Source organism: Neofelis nebulosa, chromosome 2 (genome assembly GCF_028018385.1).
Source record: "Neofelis nebulosa isolate mNeoNeb1 chromosome 2, mNeoNeb1.pri, whole genome shotgun sequence".
NCBI lineage: Eukaryota > Metazoa > Chordata > Mammalia > Carnivora > Felidae > Neofelis > Neofelis nebulosa.
Genome location: NC_080783.1, coordinates 115760773 through 115777738, shown reverse-complemented (window position 1 = coordinate 115777738; position 16966 = coordinate 115760773). Strand labels below are relative to the sequence as shown.

Genomic DNA, 16966 nt, shown 5'->3' with positions numbered 1-16966 from the left:
TAGATCTTGGTTCATTTTAAGGACCAATGAAGAACAAAGCAGTCTCTGTTGTGATTTAAAAAAAAAAAGTTTTTTAATGTTTGTTTATTTTTGAAAGAGAGAACAAGCAGGAGAGGGGCAGAGAGAGGGAGACACAGGATCTGAAGCAGGCTCCAGACTACGAGCTATCAGCACAGAGCCTGATGCAGAGATTAAACCCACAAACTGAGATCATGACCTGAGCCAGTCAGAGGCTTAACCAACTGAGCCACCCAGGTGCTCCTGTTGTGATCTTTTTGTATATTTCTCATTTACTAAGCACAGTTAATTTAAAAGTGTTTTTGGCTCTTGTGGAAGCCATTTCTACTTGCATTAGAACTGTCAGGCATCCTGTTTATATTTCTGTTTCCTGTGATGCCACATTTAAATAGAGATTGGTAGGGAGGTAGGTGAGAGGCTATTTAATGTTAACTCTTCTCACTTTATCAAGAAACTGAAAGTTGAATCAACTTTTCAGATTTCTTTTTGAAACTATCACAAAGGCTTCTCAAGCTCTAGGGTTCTACCCTAGGAAATATTTTACTGGACTGGAGATCACTCAAGTGGTCACCTTTGAGGAAATGCAGTCATAGTCTTCATGTACATTATCAAGGACCTACTGTACTCTTCCTTGGAAAGAGACTTGGGGGCAGATCTTTGAGCCAGCAGTGTCACTAACTAGTTTTACCTCCCTTCCTTTCTTCATTGTATGAGGAATTCAGGCTGATACATATCACCTATAGTATTGCGGACTTGCTTTTTAAGCAAAGGAATGGTGATATTAGTGAGAAATTTGGATAGTTTAGTTTGAGATGGAAGTATATAAGACCAAACTGAATAAGACTTCTTAAGACTGCCTGCTCCAGGGGTGCCTGGGTGGCTCAGTTGGGTGAGTGTCCAACTTCGGCTCAAGGCATGATCTCATGGTTTGTGAGTTTGAGCCCCGTGTCGGGCTCTGTGTTGACAGCTCAGAGCCTGGAGCCTGCTTCAGAGTTTGTGTTTCCATCTCTCTCTCCCTCTCTCTCTGCCCCTCCCCCCCATGTTCTCTCTCCCTCTCTCTCTCTCTCCCTCTCTCTCTCTCTCAAAAATAAACATTAAAAAAAAAAAAAATTTTAAGACTGCCTGCTCCAAAGAGAACAGGTGGTGTTGTGTAAAGAGACTCTTGTTTTCTTATGCATTTGTACTTCAGGAGGAAGTGATGGGAATACTTTGGTAATATATGTGCTTCATCACAGACAGTCACAACTTTGAGTGATAATCACAGGAAGAAAGCTCATTGATCAGGATCATACACATCCCTGGAGACTGTTTCATAGTGATTAGAGATTTTGCCTTTAATTGGGGGAGGAATCATAGTTGGAGAGTTATGGGAGAGGAGTCTTGAATGAGTAAATTATTTTATTTTTGCATTTAACTCATACTTCCTAAATCACAGAAGCATGGTAAAGATTCTTTTTGAGCTTTAAGGGAAGGCTTTGGCCCACACATTCTCAGTGATTAACTCTTGATTCCATGTGTAGATGATCTGTTTTGTGCACATTTAAAATTCAGAATGATTTTTGCAAAACCAGTAAATGTGATTTGGGGCCTTTTTTTCCCCATCTCTGCCTAATTTGATATGTTCTGAGAATATAGGGTAACTTGGATTATTAGATGTTTTTGGATTACACATTCCGTCACTTTATGAGGGTACATATTCAAGACTTTCCTTTATGTGGGTGCATACTCAGAAACTTCACATATATGCATTAATTTCTTCATCAAATACTTACTGACTCCCTGCTATGTTCCAGACCCTGTTCTAAAAGTTTGGCAGGCATCTATGAACAATAAACAAAAATCTCTAACTGTTTCTTCATGAGGATTATTAACTCTTTGTTATTACAAGATGGTCCTTAGAATACGTTTATTTCACTTTTTGTTAACCCGATTTTAAGGAAGAGCAAAACTAAGGATACCTGACTTCAGGAAAGGAGTTTTTGCCACAGAAACCTTTTGCTAACAAAATGCCACTGTTACATCATTTTTAGACATTCCTTTAGAAGTTTGGACCACACACAAATATCAGTCACAATGCTTTATAATCCACCTTCGTTTTGTACATCCATCTCTCTCCAAATTTGCTTGCTTATTCATTCACTAGATTTACCATTGGCTTTGAATGACTTTTAACTTTCTAAAAATAAAGATCCACGCTTAAAAGCTGAAAATTGTCTTTGAAGATATTGAAAGCACTGTGTTGGAGGTAATTTTAATAGCAAAAATTAGATTATGGGCCACTTGAAAAGAGTAGCACTCTGTTGTCCACATCATTTCTGGCATGCTTATTGAAAGTAAGCCTTACTTGACAGTGACCTTGAACATGTTCTCTGTTAAGTGCATAGCAGAATATACCTCACCAGTATCAGCCTGAGCTTGACTTTAGATGATTCTGTGATTTAATTGGTAGTAAGTAGGCTTTTTTTGTTTTTTGTTTTTGTTTGTTTGTTTGTTTGTTTGTTTGTTTGTTTTTTTTTTTTTTTTTTTTTTTTTTTTTTTTTTTTTTGTTCTTCCCCCTCACCAGGTATACAATGTTTATATGGCAGGGAGGCAGCTGTGTTCTAAGCGGTACCGGGAGTTTGCTATCCTACACCAGAACCTGAAGAGAGAGTTTGCCAACTTTACATTTCCCCGACTTCCAGGGAAGTGGCCATTCTCTTTATCAGAACAGCAATTAGATGCCCGACGTCGGGGGTTGGAAGAATATCTAGAAAAAGGTAAGTTGGCCTATTAAATGCTACTACCTTAAGTAGACTTGGATTCTAGGTATGTGTTGCAACTCTTAAACCGCATGGCTAAGTTTCCTGAAACTGAATAGTGAAAGTAAATCAAATTTCTGACCATTGGTGTTGAATGATCTGAGATTTGAAGCCAAAACTGAAATGTCCAATACAAGGATTAATAGCCTATGTTATTGACTTGCTGAGCACTTAAAAACAGAAAAATGCATAATTAGTTTTTGATGTATTAGGGACCTTTATTGGGTTATGTTATTTGCCAGCAAACACGTACAGACCTACTCATCAACATGCTGAATTGATTTGGCAACTAAGTGGGCTGTGTTTAAAACATTTTTATTGAAATGACTCTTAGTTCACTGGCATATCCTACTTGAAAAGTCCTTTTTCCTCTTACAGTTGTCCATGGATAGGTTTGCCAAGTTGTAGATCTCTAAAGTCCCCTTGATCTAAGCAGGTTATAGGTGGAAGTATTGAAACTTTACTTGTTATCTCAGGACTTCCAAATAGTACATCAGGAGTTTGTGGATATGGATGCTGAAACATTTGGTTATCGGAAAGTCAAGGAGAAATGACCCAGATCTCCGGAATAAGATAGTTCATTTTGTGGCTCAGAGAAGACACCTTGCTTCGCTCCATTATAGAGTTATATAATTTGCCAGTTGTGCAACAGGCTTCTCTTTAAAATACTAATTTAATAGAAAAATAGTCTTATGTGATATTTATTAATTCTGTGTCCTTGTGTAAGAACTAATTGACCTAGTTGAATTTTTTAAAATTTTAGTGGAGAGCCTTATCCCTGAAGAAAAACTGTTTCCCCTGTAGAAGGTAGTGAGACTTCCTCATCTGTTTTTAGCTTTTTTCTAACATGGAATGGCCTCTAAACACAGCCCTTGGGAAATGAAAAGGGTATAAATTTTTTTAATAAAATGAAGTGAAGTCATCAGTATAACTCATTATCCTCATGAGAGTGTCAGGAAATTAACTTTCTTAGATTTAGACAATTAGCTACTTTCCTTCCTTCCTTCCTTCCTTCCTTCCTTCCTTCCTTCCTTCCTTCCTTCCTTCCTTTTAAAGGTTGTTGTTTTGAAGCTTAAGTCAGTGAGGTGAGAAGATGCGCTGAGCTTAATACTTAATTACCTACCCATTTTTCCCAAAATGTTTTTAACTGCTTATGGTTCTCTGACTGGCCTCGTTCCTAGGTAGACCAAGTATACATTTTTCCTTCTGTATTTCAGTTTTGTGTTTGCTTTATTCCTGATTGACCTTACCCTAGCTCTGTTGTCTGGCTTGGTCTTCGTTCACATGAGACTGCAAAGTTAGACTTCCTGAAGTGTTATTTTGAATGACTTCATTTGGCTATGTATAATGTTTTTAGCAAGCTACATCTTTGAACATCCTAATTTTCCTCTGTTGTGGTTCATATTTATATGAATGTTTGTTGTGCCTTAATGTGTTATACATCAGGAATGACCACCTCAGCATTGCCTGCTACTGATGATTTATACTTAAACCTTGATACATTGTTGACTTTAAAGTCTCCATTTTAGGGTCTCACGCCAGATTCAATTTTTGTTTTCTACAGTATGCTCAATACGTGTCATTGGTGAGAGTGACATCATGCAGGAATTCCTATCAGAATCAGATGAGGTAGGTAAATACTCCCCACAATGACTGTTCACCCCTTGGCTCCTTGCGGGCGGGGGATAAAGATGTCAATTACAGGTTGAATTGCTGTAAATTCCCCCAATGACCGTTTTTTTTTTTTTCAAGTTGCCTTTCTTATGTATCCTGCTTATCTTTTAAGACCTAGCGCTTGGTTCACTTTCTCTTTGCATAGCCTTCCCTGATACTCAAGTCCTTGGTTTTTCTTTATCTTTATCTTTTTTTTTTTTTTTTTTAAGAGCCTGCGTGATTGGGGAGGGGCAGAGAGAGAGAGGGAGACAGAGAATCCAAAGTGGGCTCTGCACTGTCAGCACAGAGCCTGATGCAGGACTCAAACTCATAAACCATGAGATCATGACCTGAGCTGAAGTTGGACGCTCAACTGACTGAGCCACTCAGGTGTCCCTCAAGTCTTTGGTTTAGGAACTTTTGCAGTCAGACCACTCAATCATCACCTTGTTGCTATCCTATTCTCCCATTTTGTGTACATATAATCAAATTATTACTTTATATTTTTAGTTCACTACAGTGTGAACTACCTGTAGGTAAGAGCTAAGTCTTTTTTTCTAGCCTTATTGAGTTAGAATTGACAAATAAGAATCATCTATATTTGAGGTGTACAACTTGATGTTTTGGTGTACATATACATTGTGAAAGATCACAACAGTCAAGCTAATGAACCTATCCATTACCTCATAGTTACCATTTTCTTTTCCTTCCTTCCTTCCTTCCTTCCTTCCTTTTTCTTTCTTTCTTTCTTTCTTTTTCTTTCTTTCTTCCTTCCTTCCTTCCTTCCTTCCTTCCTTCCTTCCTTCCTTCCTTTCTTTCTTTCTTTCTTTCTTTCTTTCTTTCTTTCTTTCTTTCTTTCTTTCTTTCTTTCTTTCTTCTTTCTTTCGTGTGGTGAGAGCACTTAAAATCTACCCTCCTGGCAAATTTCAAGTATACGTTACAGTATTGTTAATTCTGGTCACCATGGTATTATACATTAGAGCTCTGGACCAAGAGCTAAATCTTGGCCATCTTTGTATTCCCAGTGCCTTACAATAATGTCAAGCATATTAGAGGTGCTTAATAAATACTAATTGAATAGAAGAATGAATATGTAATGCTGCTATATTAAATAGTGTGTTATCTACTAGTTATTTTATATATGTATGTCTTATTTTCTCAACTAGGTTATAAATTTCTTGCAGACAAGTGCTTATAATTAATGCTTAGGATGGTTTTAGACAATAGATAGCACCATTTTTTAAGTGATAAACGAAGATGGACTTGCTCCTCAATAGTTTCTCTCTAATCAAACTTACAAGCTAGAGGAGTGTATTAATCATCAAAAGCAATAAGAAAGAAGGATCTTCTGAATTAAGGGATAAGAATTGTTTACTCTTTCGAAGAAAACTAGGCATCACGTTAACTCAGATTCCTGCCTTTCATCCATTTTTCCTGTCAGAGGTGTCACGATTCCTTCTGAGTTCAGGGAGGAACTTACACTACTTGAGCCAATCTAGCATGCCTAACCATTTAAACCCAGAGAATTTTTGTCAAAACTACTGCTTCCAGTTGTTTTCTTTTCTCAATGGTGAGTTCTGAATGTTTGGAAGTAGGCCAAAAATGTCATCTGTATTTGACCTAGACTGCCTCACACAAGTGTTCCGTTTTGAAATGTGGACACACTGGCTTTAACATGTTTCTTTCCTCCCTGTTCATCTTAAAGGTTAACTTTTGCTGCAGCCTGAAGTCAGCTTTCTGACTTGTAAAATATATTGACTTTAAGGTGTCTTTTTCCCCTTTTCGTTGGAACTTACTTTCTATCACATGTTTAGATTGTTGCTTAGCATGTTATAAGGAGAGTGAGGATATGCTGAGTTACAAATTATGTCTCTGTGTCTTTTCCCACAGAACTACAATGGTGTGTCCGACGTAGAACTGAGAGTAGCATTACCAGATGGAACAACAGTTACAGTCAGGGTTAAAAAGAACAGTACTACAGACCAAGTGTATCAGGTAAATTAAACTTGAACAAGTAGATTCAACATTGGATGGTATGAAGCTAAGGAGGATGGATGAAATGAGTTAATGAAATGAGTTAATAAAGTGCTTGGGCTATCTGGCACATAATTTATTAAATGTGAGCTACTACTACTGATGTTGTTATTAATGTGAAAGTACTTTGCCCTCCTTTAAAGAAAAGTACAGTATGTATCCTGGGTCGTAGTGGTTGTAATTAGCGCCACCCCCCCCCCTTTCTTTTCTTTCTTTTTTTTTTTTTTTTTTAAGTTTATTTATTTATTTTGAGAGATAGTGCCAGTGGGGGAAGGGCAGAGAGAGAATCTCTAGCAGACTCGGCACTCTCAGCACAGAGCCTGACACAGGGCTCAAACTCATGAACTGTGAGATCATCATGACCTGAGCCAAAGTCAAGAGTTAGATGCTTAACTGAGACACTCAGGCGCCCCAGCCCTGCTTCTTTTTAATTGTAGAAAACTTTAATATAAGCAGAACAGTACAGTGGACCTCCATTTACGCATCATTCATATTTAATAACCATCAAGATTTTGCCACATTTGCATTATACGTGTATCTTTTTTTTCTTTTCCTTTGTTTAAATGTTTTATTTTTTTTAAATGTTTATTTAGAGAGAGCTAGCATGCACAAGTGGGGGAGGGGCAAAGAGAGAGGGGTAGAGAGAGAATCCCAAGCAGGCTCTGCACTGTCAGCACGGAGCCCAAGGCAGGGCTTGAACCCACAAACCCACGATCATGACCTGAGCTGAAATCAAGAGTCAGGATGCTTACCTGACTGAGCGACCCAGGTGCCCCTGTTTAAATATGTTAAAGCAAATTCCATTTTATTGGGCCTGTATAGATTTCAGTATAAATTTCTAAAAAATAAAGGCATTCTTTTTACATAAAGACAAAAGCCATTATCAGACCTAAAAAGTTAACAGTATTTCCTTGGCATTAACTAATAACAAATCCATAGTCCAATATTTCCAGCTGTCTAAAAATGATTTTTTATTGTTTGTTAAAATCTGGATCTAAACAAGGTTTGTTTTTTATCTTTGTTTTTAATGTTTATTTTTGAGAGAGAGAGAGAACACGAGCAGGGGAGGGACAGAGAGAGAGGGAGACAGAGGATCTGAAGCAGGCTCCAGGCTCCGTGCTGACAGCAGAGAGTCCAGTGTGGGGCTCGAAGCCACGAGCCATGAGATCATGACCTGAGTCGAAGTTGGATGTTTAGCTGACTAAGCCGCCCAGTTGCCCCAGTTTTTATGTTTGTTTGAATATAAGCAGCTTCCCTTCCCTTCCTCACCTTTTTTATTTAGATGTTATTAGTTTGTTGCAGAAATTGGGTCTGTGTTGTACAGTGTCCCACATTCTGAATTTATCTATTTATTTTTATGTGCATCATTTAATATGTCCATCTCCTTACATTCTGCATGAATGGAAGTTTTCTCTAGAGAGCTCGAGTAGGTTCAGCTTTTTTATAAGAATACTTCCTAACTGGTGAGATATATCTTTCCTATTGCTTTCAGGAGGTACACAGTATCTGTCTGGTTGTCCCATTTTTAGTGATACTGAGATTAATCGGTGCATTTATTTAGATGGTGATAACCTGGGCTCTCTATTGTAAAATTCCCCATTGGCCTGTAATCAGATGAGTGTATACACTGATGATTGCTGCCTTAACCAGTAATTTCATTAATTCTGTCATTTCTTCATATTTGTTAGGTAGAATTTTTCTATACAGAACTTTTCCTTACCAACTAAGGCTATGTATATAGTTATCCTAAAATATAGTTTGTAGGAAAGAGAGGATAAATATTTAATTTTTTTAATTGCCAATTTTCAGAGTGTAATGTTGGCATTGGAGTGTGATGTTGGTGATTCCAATGATATCCAATGAGATATTTTTATTTTATTTTATTTTTATTTTATTTTATGTTATTTTTATTTTATTTTAGTATTTGTGGGTTTTAGACATTCAGTATTATTTAATCAATCATGTATATCATCTTCGATGCTCACATTGTTTCATCTCTGGCCAGTGGAAGCTCCTTCATATCTGCTCCTGTATTCTTCTGATGCAACTTACTTGTTTATGATAGCATCCTTGCTTTTTGGTACAACAAGGTGTTCTGGCCTCATCTTTGTGTATTTCCTATCCTAGATCTATAATCAGCCACTTCCCTCAAGGAGTCCTGGTTTCTTTCAGTGAGAAATTACATTTAAAGATCATGATCTGGGTGCTAGATATAATCATTGCTTTTAGGCCTAGGCCTTTTTGTCTTTAATCCTGATGTGATCAAGATTTTCAGGGAGACTAACAGGTTTCTGGATATTAATGTTTATTGTTCCTTTGTAGCAAACAATGTGTTCCCCATACATTTGCTCATGTACTGTATACCATGGCAAAGGGTATGTGCAGAATTCAAGGTATTTCTGAAATTATAAAAGGGTGAAGTGATTGCAAGGAAAATGTTAATTTTACAAGTTGCTCGTGTTTTTGTTTTGTATTCTTTGTTTCTGCCTCTCGCCCCCAAATTGTCCCTAGCAAGGCCTTTTGGTGAGGAGCAGCACTTTTCTCCTCATCCGCTTACTGAGACTTGTAGCTATAAACCATTTTCCAACCCCAGAGAGCATTTCAGTTTCCATTCACTGCAGTAAAGAATGGTAACTTAGAACATTTATAGTGTCATCAGGGATGAGAATGAGAATGGTATAATTATACTTGGTCTACTGAGCCACTGACATTCCACAATTGTATTTTGTTCAATTAATACCTTATTTATATTGGGATTGATCTTGAAAAGAAATTGTGGTACTATTTTGTGTTTTTTGAGTTTTGTTGTCATTTGTAATTTTAGTTTTATTTGTACGTGGAGTCTTTCAATTGCTTTTTGTCATATTAGCTCCTAGAGAGGAGGACTGATACTTGTTTAATATGTCTCTGTTACAACATTTTGCTGTTTTCATGTCGATATCAATGATGGTAATTCTTAGGAAATGGAGATCCTCAGCCTGAGGCATGGATCATCCAAAAAATAAATAAGAACAATTTGTGAAGCATGAACAAAATTGACAAACTCTTTTCGGCTCAAGAACCAAAGATAAAGATCTTGCATGTTAACAGCCTGTATTAAATGTAGGTTGAATGAAAATAAATAAATAAACAAACAAATAAATAAATATAAATGTAGGTTACATGTATGAGACTGGATATTTAAGAATTTATTTTCTTAGGGGCGCCTGGGTGGCGCAGTCGGTTAAGCGTCCGACTTCAGCCAGGTCATGATCTCGCGGTCCGTGAGTTCGAGCCCCGCGTCAGGCTCTGGGCTGATGGCTCAGAGCCTGGAGCCTGTTTCCGATTCTGTGTCTCCCTCTCTCTCTGCCCCTCCCCCGTTCATGCTATGTCTCTCTCTGTCCCAAAAATAAATAAAAAACGTTGAAAAAAAAAAAAAAAGAATTTATTTTCTTCTTAAGGTCTGTTCTTGTGAAGCACATTACTTGTAAGTGCTGTTAAAAAAGACTTTTGTGGGATGAAATCATATTTCAGAGAAGGAAGATGATATTTAAGGGTAGCTTATTAGCTTGAATTGGACATGGAAACTCATATTTAGAGATTATATCTATTTCGGTCAAATATAGGTATTTTCCCCCTTTTATGTCATATATATGTATGCATGAGTATGTGCACACATACATATAAAAAGAAAAGGTATAGACCATGAATTTAGTTCATGTGAAGCTGAGATGGCAAAACTCCTCCCTTCTCCCCCCTGCACATGCACACACCTGTCTTTTCCCATAGTTTGTCTGATTTAGTTACCCTGAAACCAATCTATCCTGTTTACCTTATAGGCTATTGCAGCAAAGGTTGGCATGGACAGTACAACGGTGAATTACTTTGCCTTATTTGAAGTGATCAATCATTCCTTTGGTAAGTGTCAGTAGCCTAATACTGAGTTTTGTTTGTGAGTATTTTATTCTAATACTATCAGACTGAAGCTCCCGGAAGCCGTCAGACTGAAACTATTTGCTTAGAGAAGAAGAGCTTGAAGGCAAGGGGAGATCACACTCATTAGGACTGTCTCCCACAAGCAGACCAGGCAAATCTTATTAAGCCCAAGTCAAAAAGGTGTCTGATCACTGATGATCCTTTTTCCTCTTTTGTAAGTATAACTTACTTATACCTAGCACTGAAACAGATACTTCATGAACTTCTTTTAAATCAGGGGTTCAAAAGTAATATATTCCAATGAAATAGCCAAAAAGAGGGATGTTCTATCTAGCCACAACTTATTTTGGTGTACTTTATGCTTTTTGTAGATAGTTAAGAATAGCTTTTTATTTTCAGGAGTCAGAAAAAGATACATTACTTAAAAGTCTTTGCGTTGATGCATATATTTAAGTTTCCATGTAAATATACATTCTCTTTCTAGGAAATTTCATTGCATGTTGGCAGGAAGTTTCTCATATGTTATTTTATAAAAGCTAGGGATGGTGACCACATTGGTTGCATTGAGATCACAAAAGGGAGGAAGTCTGAGTGCTTGCTATGAATGACATAGATTTCCTATAGTTTATGGGTCTTTTCCACATTACATATACATGGGGCTAAGGCCAGAAACAACAGATAATATTGATTGATCAGACCTTGCCATCCCTGGTCAAGATAAAACTAGGTTGATTCTCCGTGAAGCAGCCATCTTTTTATTATTCTTCATCTTCCCAACTCCCTATGGTCTAACTAGGCAGATATAAATGTTACAAAGGATTGCTAGGGAACCAGGCACTTGGATTCTAATCTTATCCTTTTTTTCTAAGCTTTAGTTAAGAAATAAAATGGGAAATATTAAATCTGTTTTTTGCAGTGTTACAAAGTCAAGTAAGCATCAAAAGAAGAAAAACTCTGAGCCTTTCTTAAGAAAAGCAATATAGAAATTAAATGTGATAGTGTTTTATCCTGCCTGTGCATTGTTAGGAAGAGGAAGAAACGTTACTCAGAAACATTTTTCACTTTGATGAATGTCTTAGAGTTGGGGATGGGGATTGGGGAGAGCCTTTCAGCTCTTAACAAACAAGGGAATTGCCACATGAGAGACTCTGATTGCTCCATAGCTGGGTAAGAGGAGAGGCTTGCCTTAAAGATGTTCAGTGGACATCACTGTAACTTACCAGATAATAGATAAGATATTTTAATTGACTTTGGAATAGATGCTGTCTGCCCAGTCTGCATGTTAACTGAAGGATGTGTCATACAGGTGATAGATTTCAGTCAGTTTAAGACTTAATTGGCCATAGTCATAGTTAGAAGGGATACATTTGGGTAGAGAAATGGTTATTTTGTGGTCCCATAGCAGGCTGCTTGATGGATCTAACCTGATGTTCTGGTTAAGGATAGCCTGCCATTCTTAGTCTGCTTTACACAGTTTATGCTAGGGAAATTCCTTATATATCTTTAATCTTTAGCTTTCTTTTTTATTTTTATTTTTTTATTTTTTTGGTCTTTTCTTCAGTACGTAAGCTGGCACCTAATGAATTTCCTCATAAACTCTACGTCCAGAATTACACATCAGCTGTGCCAGGCACCTGCCTGACCATTCGAAAGTGGCTTTTTACGACAGAAGAAGAAATCCTCTTAAATGACAATGACCTTGCTGTTACCTACTTTTTTCATCAGGTGGGTGAATTGATCTTCCTGGAAAGGCCTGATTTCTTTTTATACTTGTATGTAGTGAGTTATTTGCCAATTCAGTGTGAATCCTTGGACAAGCTGCTTTGCCTCCTGGATCTTAGTTAAGTTACATTTTTAAAATGTTCTATCCTGGGGTGCCTGGCTGGCTCAGTCTATAGTATAGCATGTAACTCTTGATCTTGGGATTGTGAGTTCAAGCCCCACATTGTGTGTAGAGATTACTTGAAAAATAAAATCTTTAAAAAATAAAAAAGAGGGGCGCCTGGGTGGCTCAGTCGGTTAAGCGTCCGACTTCAGCTCAGGTTGCGATCTTGCGATCTCACGGTCCGTGAGTTCGAGCCCCGCGTCGGGCTCTGGGCTGATGGCTCAGAGCCTGGAGTCTGCTTCCGATTCTGTGTCTCCCTCTCTCTCTGATCCTCCCCCATTCATGCTCTCTCTATCTGTCTCAAAAATAAACAAACGTTAAAAAAAAATTTTTTTTTTAAAAAAATAAAAAAGAATCAAATAATATATTCTAACCCCTTTAACAAAAGATAAATAAATTTAAGAAGTAAAGATGTCCTGGAGTTAAGAATAAATTTATTACTGGGGCGCCTGGGTGGTTCAGTCGGTTGGGCCTCCGACTTCGACTCAGGTCATGATCTCAATGTTTGTGAGTTCGAGCCCCACGTTGGGCTCTGTGCTGGCAGCTCAGAGCCTGGAGCCTGCTTCACATTCTCTCTCTTTCTCTCTCTCTCTCTCTCTCTCTCTCTCTCTCTCTCTCTGCCCCTCCCCCCCAAATAAAGTAAAACATAAAAAATTTTTTTTTTAAAAGAATAAATTTATTACTGTTTTTTTAAACAACAGGAAATTAGCATATGGCTATATATCTTTCAAAAAACTTTTCATCAAGGGGCCCCTGGGTGGTTCAGTCGGCATCTGACTTCGGCTCAGATCATGATCTCATGGTTTGTGAATTTGAGCCACATGTCCGGCTCTGTGCTGAAGCTCAGAGCAGGCAGCCTGCTTCGGATTCTGCGTCTCCCTCTGTCTCTGCCCCTCCCCCACTCATTCTCTGTCTTTCTCTGACTCTCAAAAAATAAACGTTAAAAAAAACACCGTTTTTAAAAAGTAACCAGGTTTGTTAAAAAAATTTTTTTTCATCAGAATTATACATAAAGTTTAAAGCATCAAATAGTTCTACATAGGTTATTGTGAAAAATACTAGTTACCCTGCTTGTCTTCATCTCCCCTTCCCTTAGGCAACCATTTTCACCTCCTTTAGCTTTTGTTTGTTATTGTTGGTTTTGTTTTATATTTACTTCCATTTCTCTGTTATAACTTGATTATATTGCTCCTACTTGATTTTTTAATCAAGCAGTATCTCTTGATTTCCTAGTATAGAAGATGAGACTCTAGATACGTTTCCTCCCCCATTCCCGCTACATAACATACCCATACTCAAGCATAGGTGACAGAGGTAGAAGTTGAACTAGTCTTTTGACTTTAACTCTAAACTCACTGTGTTATTTTATTTTTATTTTTTATTTTTTATTTGAGAGAGAGAGAGGGAACAGGGGAGAGGGGCGGGGCGTGGGGGGAGAGGGAGAGAACCCCAAGCAGGCTCCATGCTCAGTGCAGAGCCTGACACGGGGCATGATCCCACAACCCCCAGGATCATGACCTTAGCCAAATAGAGTCAGAGGCTCAATTGACTGAGCCACCAGGCACCCTGAACTCACTGTGTTATGCACATAGTTTCCCTTAAATATAGGGATTGATTTCTACCTTAAGGAAATTAGCAGCCTTCTGGGAAAGATTCAAGCGGGTCCCTGCCTGGTGCCTGCAAAAGTTGTCCTTGTAGTAAAACACTGAGGTTAGATTCCAAGTGCCCTGTACAAATGATTGTGTTTGTTCTTTTCCTTCCTTTTTTTTTTTTCTTCCAAAGATGAGTTTTCCCTTCTATTGGATTTTAAAAACTTTTCTTGGGGTAGAGTGAAGTTGGGAAGGGGATGCACGTTTCGTATAGCTGAGCCAGGAGTAGTTTAGAATTAGCGTATTATATCTAGGTACCTTCGTGCCTGTATCAAGTCCTGTTGGGGACTTTTGTCCGCATGGGGTCTCAGATTTATTACTTCCTCTCTTCCAGTTGCTACCACCCTAGTTTACAGTCTTGTTTCACTTCATGCTTAAAGCACTATAACGTTGTCATTCTCCCTTATTTCATTCTCTCCTTAGCTTGATTCATTTGGCACTCATACACAAATCAATCTTTCTTTTAAAAATAACACACATTTTTATTCCTTATTTTAGCTCCAGTAGTCTTAGTGCTGCTGTCCTTAAGTTTAAATTCCTGTCCCTGTTCTCTGGGGATCCTTCATAATCTGTTAATCTACCCATCCAGCATTATCTTTTGTTGTCCCCTGACACATACCCTTTATTTAAATCAGACAGATCTGGGGCGCCTGGGTGGCGCAGTCGGTTAAGCGTCCGACTTCAGCCAGGTCACGATCTCGCGGTCCGTGAGTTCAAGCCCCGCGTCGGGCTCTGGGCTGATGGCTCGGAGCCTGGAGCCTGTTTCCGATTCTGTGTCTCCCTCTCTCTCTGCTCCTCCCCCGTTCATGCTCTGTCTCTCTCTGTCCCAAAAATAAATTAAAAACGTTGGAAAAAAAAAAAAATAAATCAGACAGATCTGTCTCCTGAATGTATTTAAGCTCAAACACATTCCTGACTTCTGTTTGTAGTTTATTCTGTCCGCCTAACCTTTGGAGTCCAATCAAGGCTTTCCTGATAACTACAATTAGCAAAAAGCTCTGCTATCCTGACTACATGTATCACTTACTATCATACGTCTTTGCTACCTCATTGTTACCTTTAACAATTATGGACTATCTTTCAGTGTTCTCTCATCTTTACACTGTATAAATTAAGTGGAATTTAAATCTCTTAACATGAGAAACAAGATCCCTCCTGTGCCTAGAACGGTTCTTGAGCACATACTGGGCACTCTTTAAGTGCTGCTTATTCTAATAAATATATCCACGTGGCAGAGTTCACTGGTGGTGATTATGATGGTCCAAATGGGTAAAAGTTATTCTGAAATGAATCTGTATCTCTTTTGTCAAGAATGTGCTTGATAATGACTTTGATGTTCCTTTCTTCCCTGCCCTTGTTTTGGTGACAGGCCGTTGATGATGTGAAAAAAGGTTATATCAAAGCAGAGGAAAAGTCCTACCAGTTACAGAAGCTGTATGAACAAAGGAAAATGGTCATGGTAGGTTTATGTCCCCATAATCTCCTTACATCTCTTAAACCTGTTGTTCCAGTTATTTCTGAGAGATAATACAACTGGTTAGTGGCTTAATTGATTTAAAAAAAAAAAAAAGGAGGGGATATAGATGTAACATACCCATTATGTTCCTCCATTAGCACATGAGAAGATATGTTGCTATATATGTGTATATAGCTTTATTATTAGTAATAACTGAGTATTATTTTTTGATAGAAAGTTCTAAAACAAAAGATGTACAAAACATTTCATAGATATCAATTCTCTAAGAGTTGATATTTAGATTTTTAACATTAGAAAGTGTTTTATTTGTGATTTAGCAATTACAAAATTGTCTTTACAACTTCCTTCTCTACAGTTGCTTAAAATGCTCAGTAGTGTCTTTGGTTAGTGTGATATGTGTGCTGTTTGATTTGATAGATGCTACTAGCATCATGTGGCTATTTAAGTTTAATTTTAAACTCATTTAAATTAAATAAAGTTTAAAATCCAGTTCCTCAGATGTGCCAGCCTCATTTCAAGTGTTGAGTAAGTACCTACCATATCGGGACAGCTCAGATACAGAACATTTTCATCATCACAGAGTGCTGAGGGGGTGCTGCCTATAGTAGTGCCTAAATGTCTTGTTTTTGTTTTTGTTTCCCCCCCCCCCGTAAATGTTTTAAAATTAGTTTTCAGGAGCACCTGAGTGGCTCAGTTGGTTTAGTATCCACCTCTTGATTTCGGCTTAGGTCATGATCTCACCGTTCATGAGTTTGAGCCCCGTGTCGGGCTCCACACTGGCAGTGCAGAGCCTGCTTGGGGTTCTCTCTCTCCCTCTCAAAGTAAATAAATAAACTTAAAATATAAACTTAAAATAAACTTAAAAAATAAAATAAAATTATTTTTCAATTTGCACCTGCCATAAATACAGGGATGAAAATTGTCAAAAAAAATTTTGTAAGGGACGCTATGCTTATAAAAACTTTCACTCATAGCATTTTAAATTTTCTTTCTTTGCAAATTCACATATAGTTGAAACTTTTCCAATTATAATTTTTCATGGTTTCTCACAAGACAGTTACTGTATTTGTGATGATTCTGATAGGTCACTTGAATTTCTTTTGTACCCTCTCTGTGTGCATTTTTTATGAGGGAACATTCTCTATCTAAATTAATTGGGTTGGAATAAGAATGCAAACAAGTCAGCCATTGAACTCAGCCCCTAATCTTATGTCTAGATAGTTATTTTATCACTTATATGACAAAAAGTAATAAATCTGTTTGCCTTAGAAAACTGCCAGAGATGAGGGAACCATTTATCAGTGTTCTGCATCCCAGCAGGCTAGAATAGACACAAAAATCTTTTAAATAGGTCTTGGCAGAATTTTGGTAAAGGCAATTTTACTATGTGAGAAACAGACTTTTAAAACTCAATTTCCACCTGTTCTTAAAGATCATGGCATTGTCTTCTGTATATTAGTGCATGATTCTGATCAGCACTTCTGCATCTTTTTGACGAAAAGGACCAAATACTGAAGGATCATCAGTCTCTGAAATA

General features: G+C 37.7%; 1 protein-coding gene across 2 annotated transcripts in view; it reads left to right on the top strand.

The window, feature by feature from the left end:
• The window catches only part of SNX27 (sorting nexin 27), a 66940-nt gene that overhangs the window by 41891 nt on the left and 8083 nt on the right, over positions 1–16966 (top strand). For both annotated transcript variants that reach the window (XM_058715747.1, XM_058715748.1), the window contains exons 3-8: positions 2582–2774; positions 4381–4445; positions 6360–6464; positions 10322–10400; positions 11980–12143; positions 15322–15411. In XM_058715747.1, coding sequence (XP_058571730.1) covers positions 2582–2774; positions 4381–4445; positions 6360–6464; positions 10322–10400; positions 11980–12143; positions 15322–15411 — 696 coding nt within the window. The remainder of the gene's footprint in view (positions 1–2581; positions 2775–4380; positions 4446–6359; positions 6465–10321; positions 10401–11979; positions 12144–15321; positions 15412–16966) is intronic.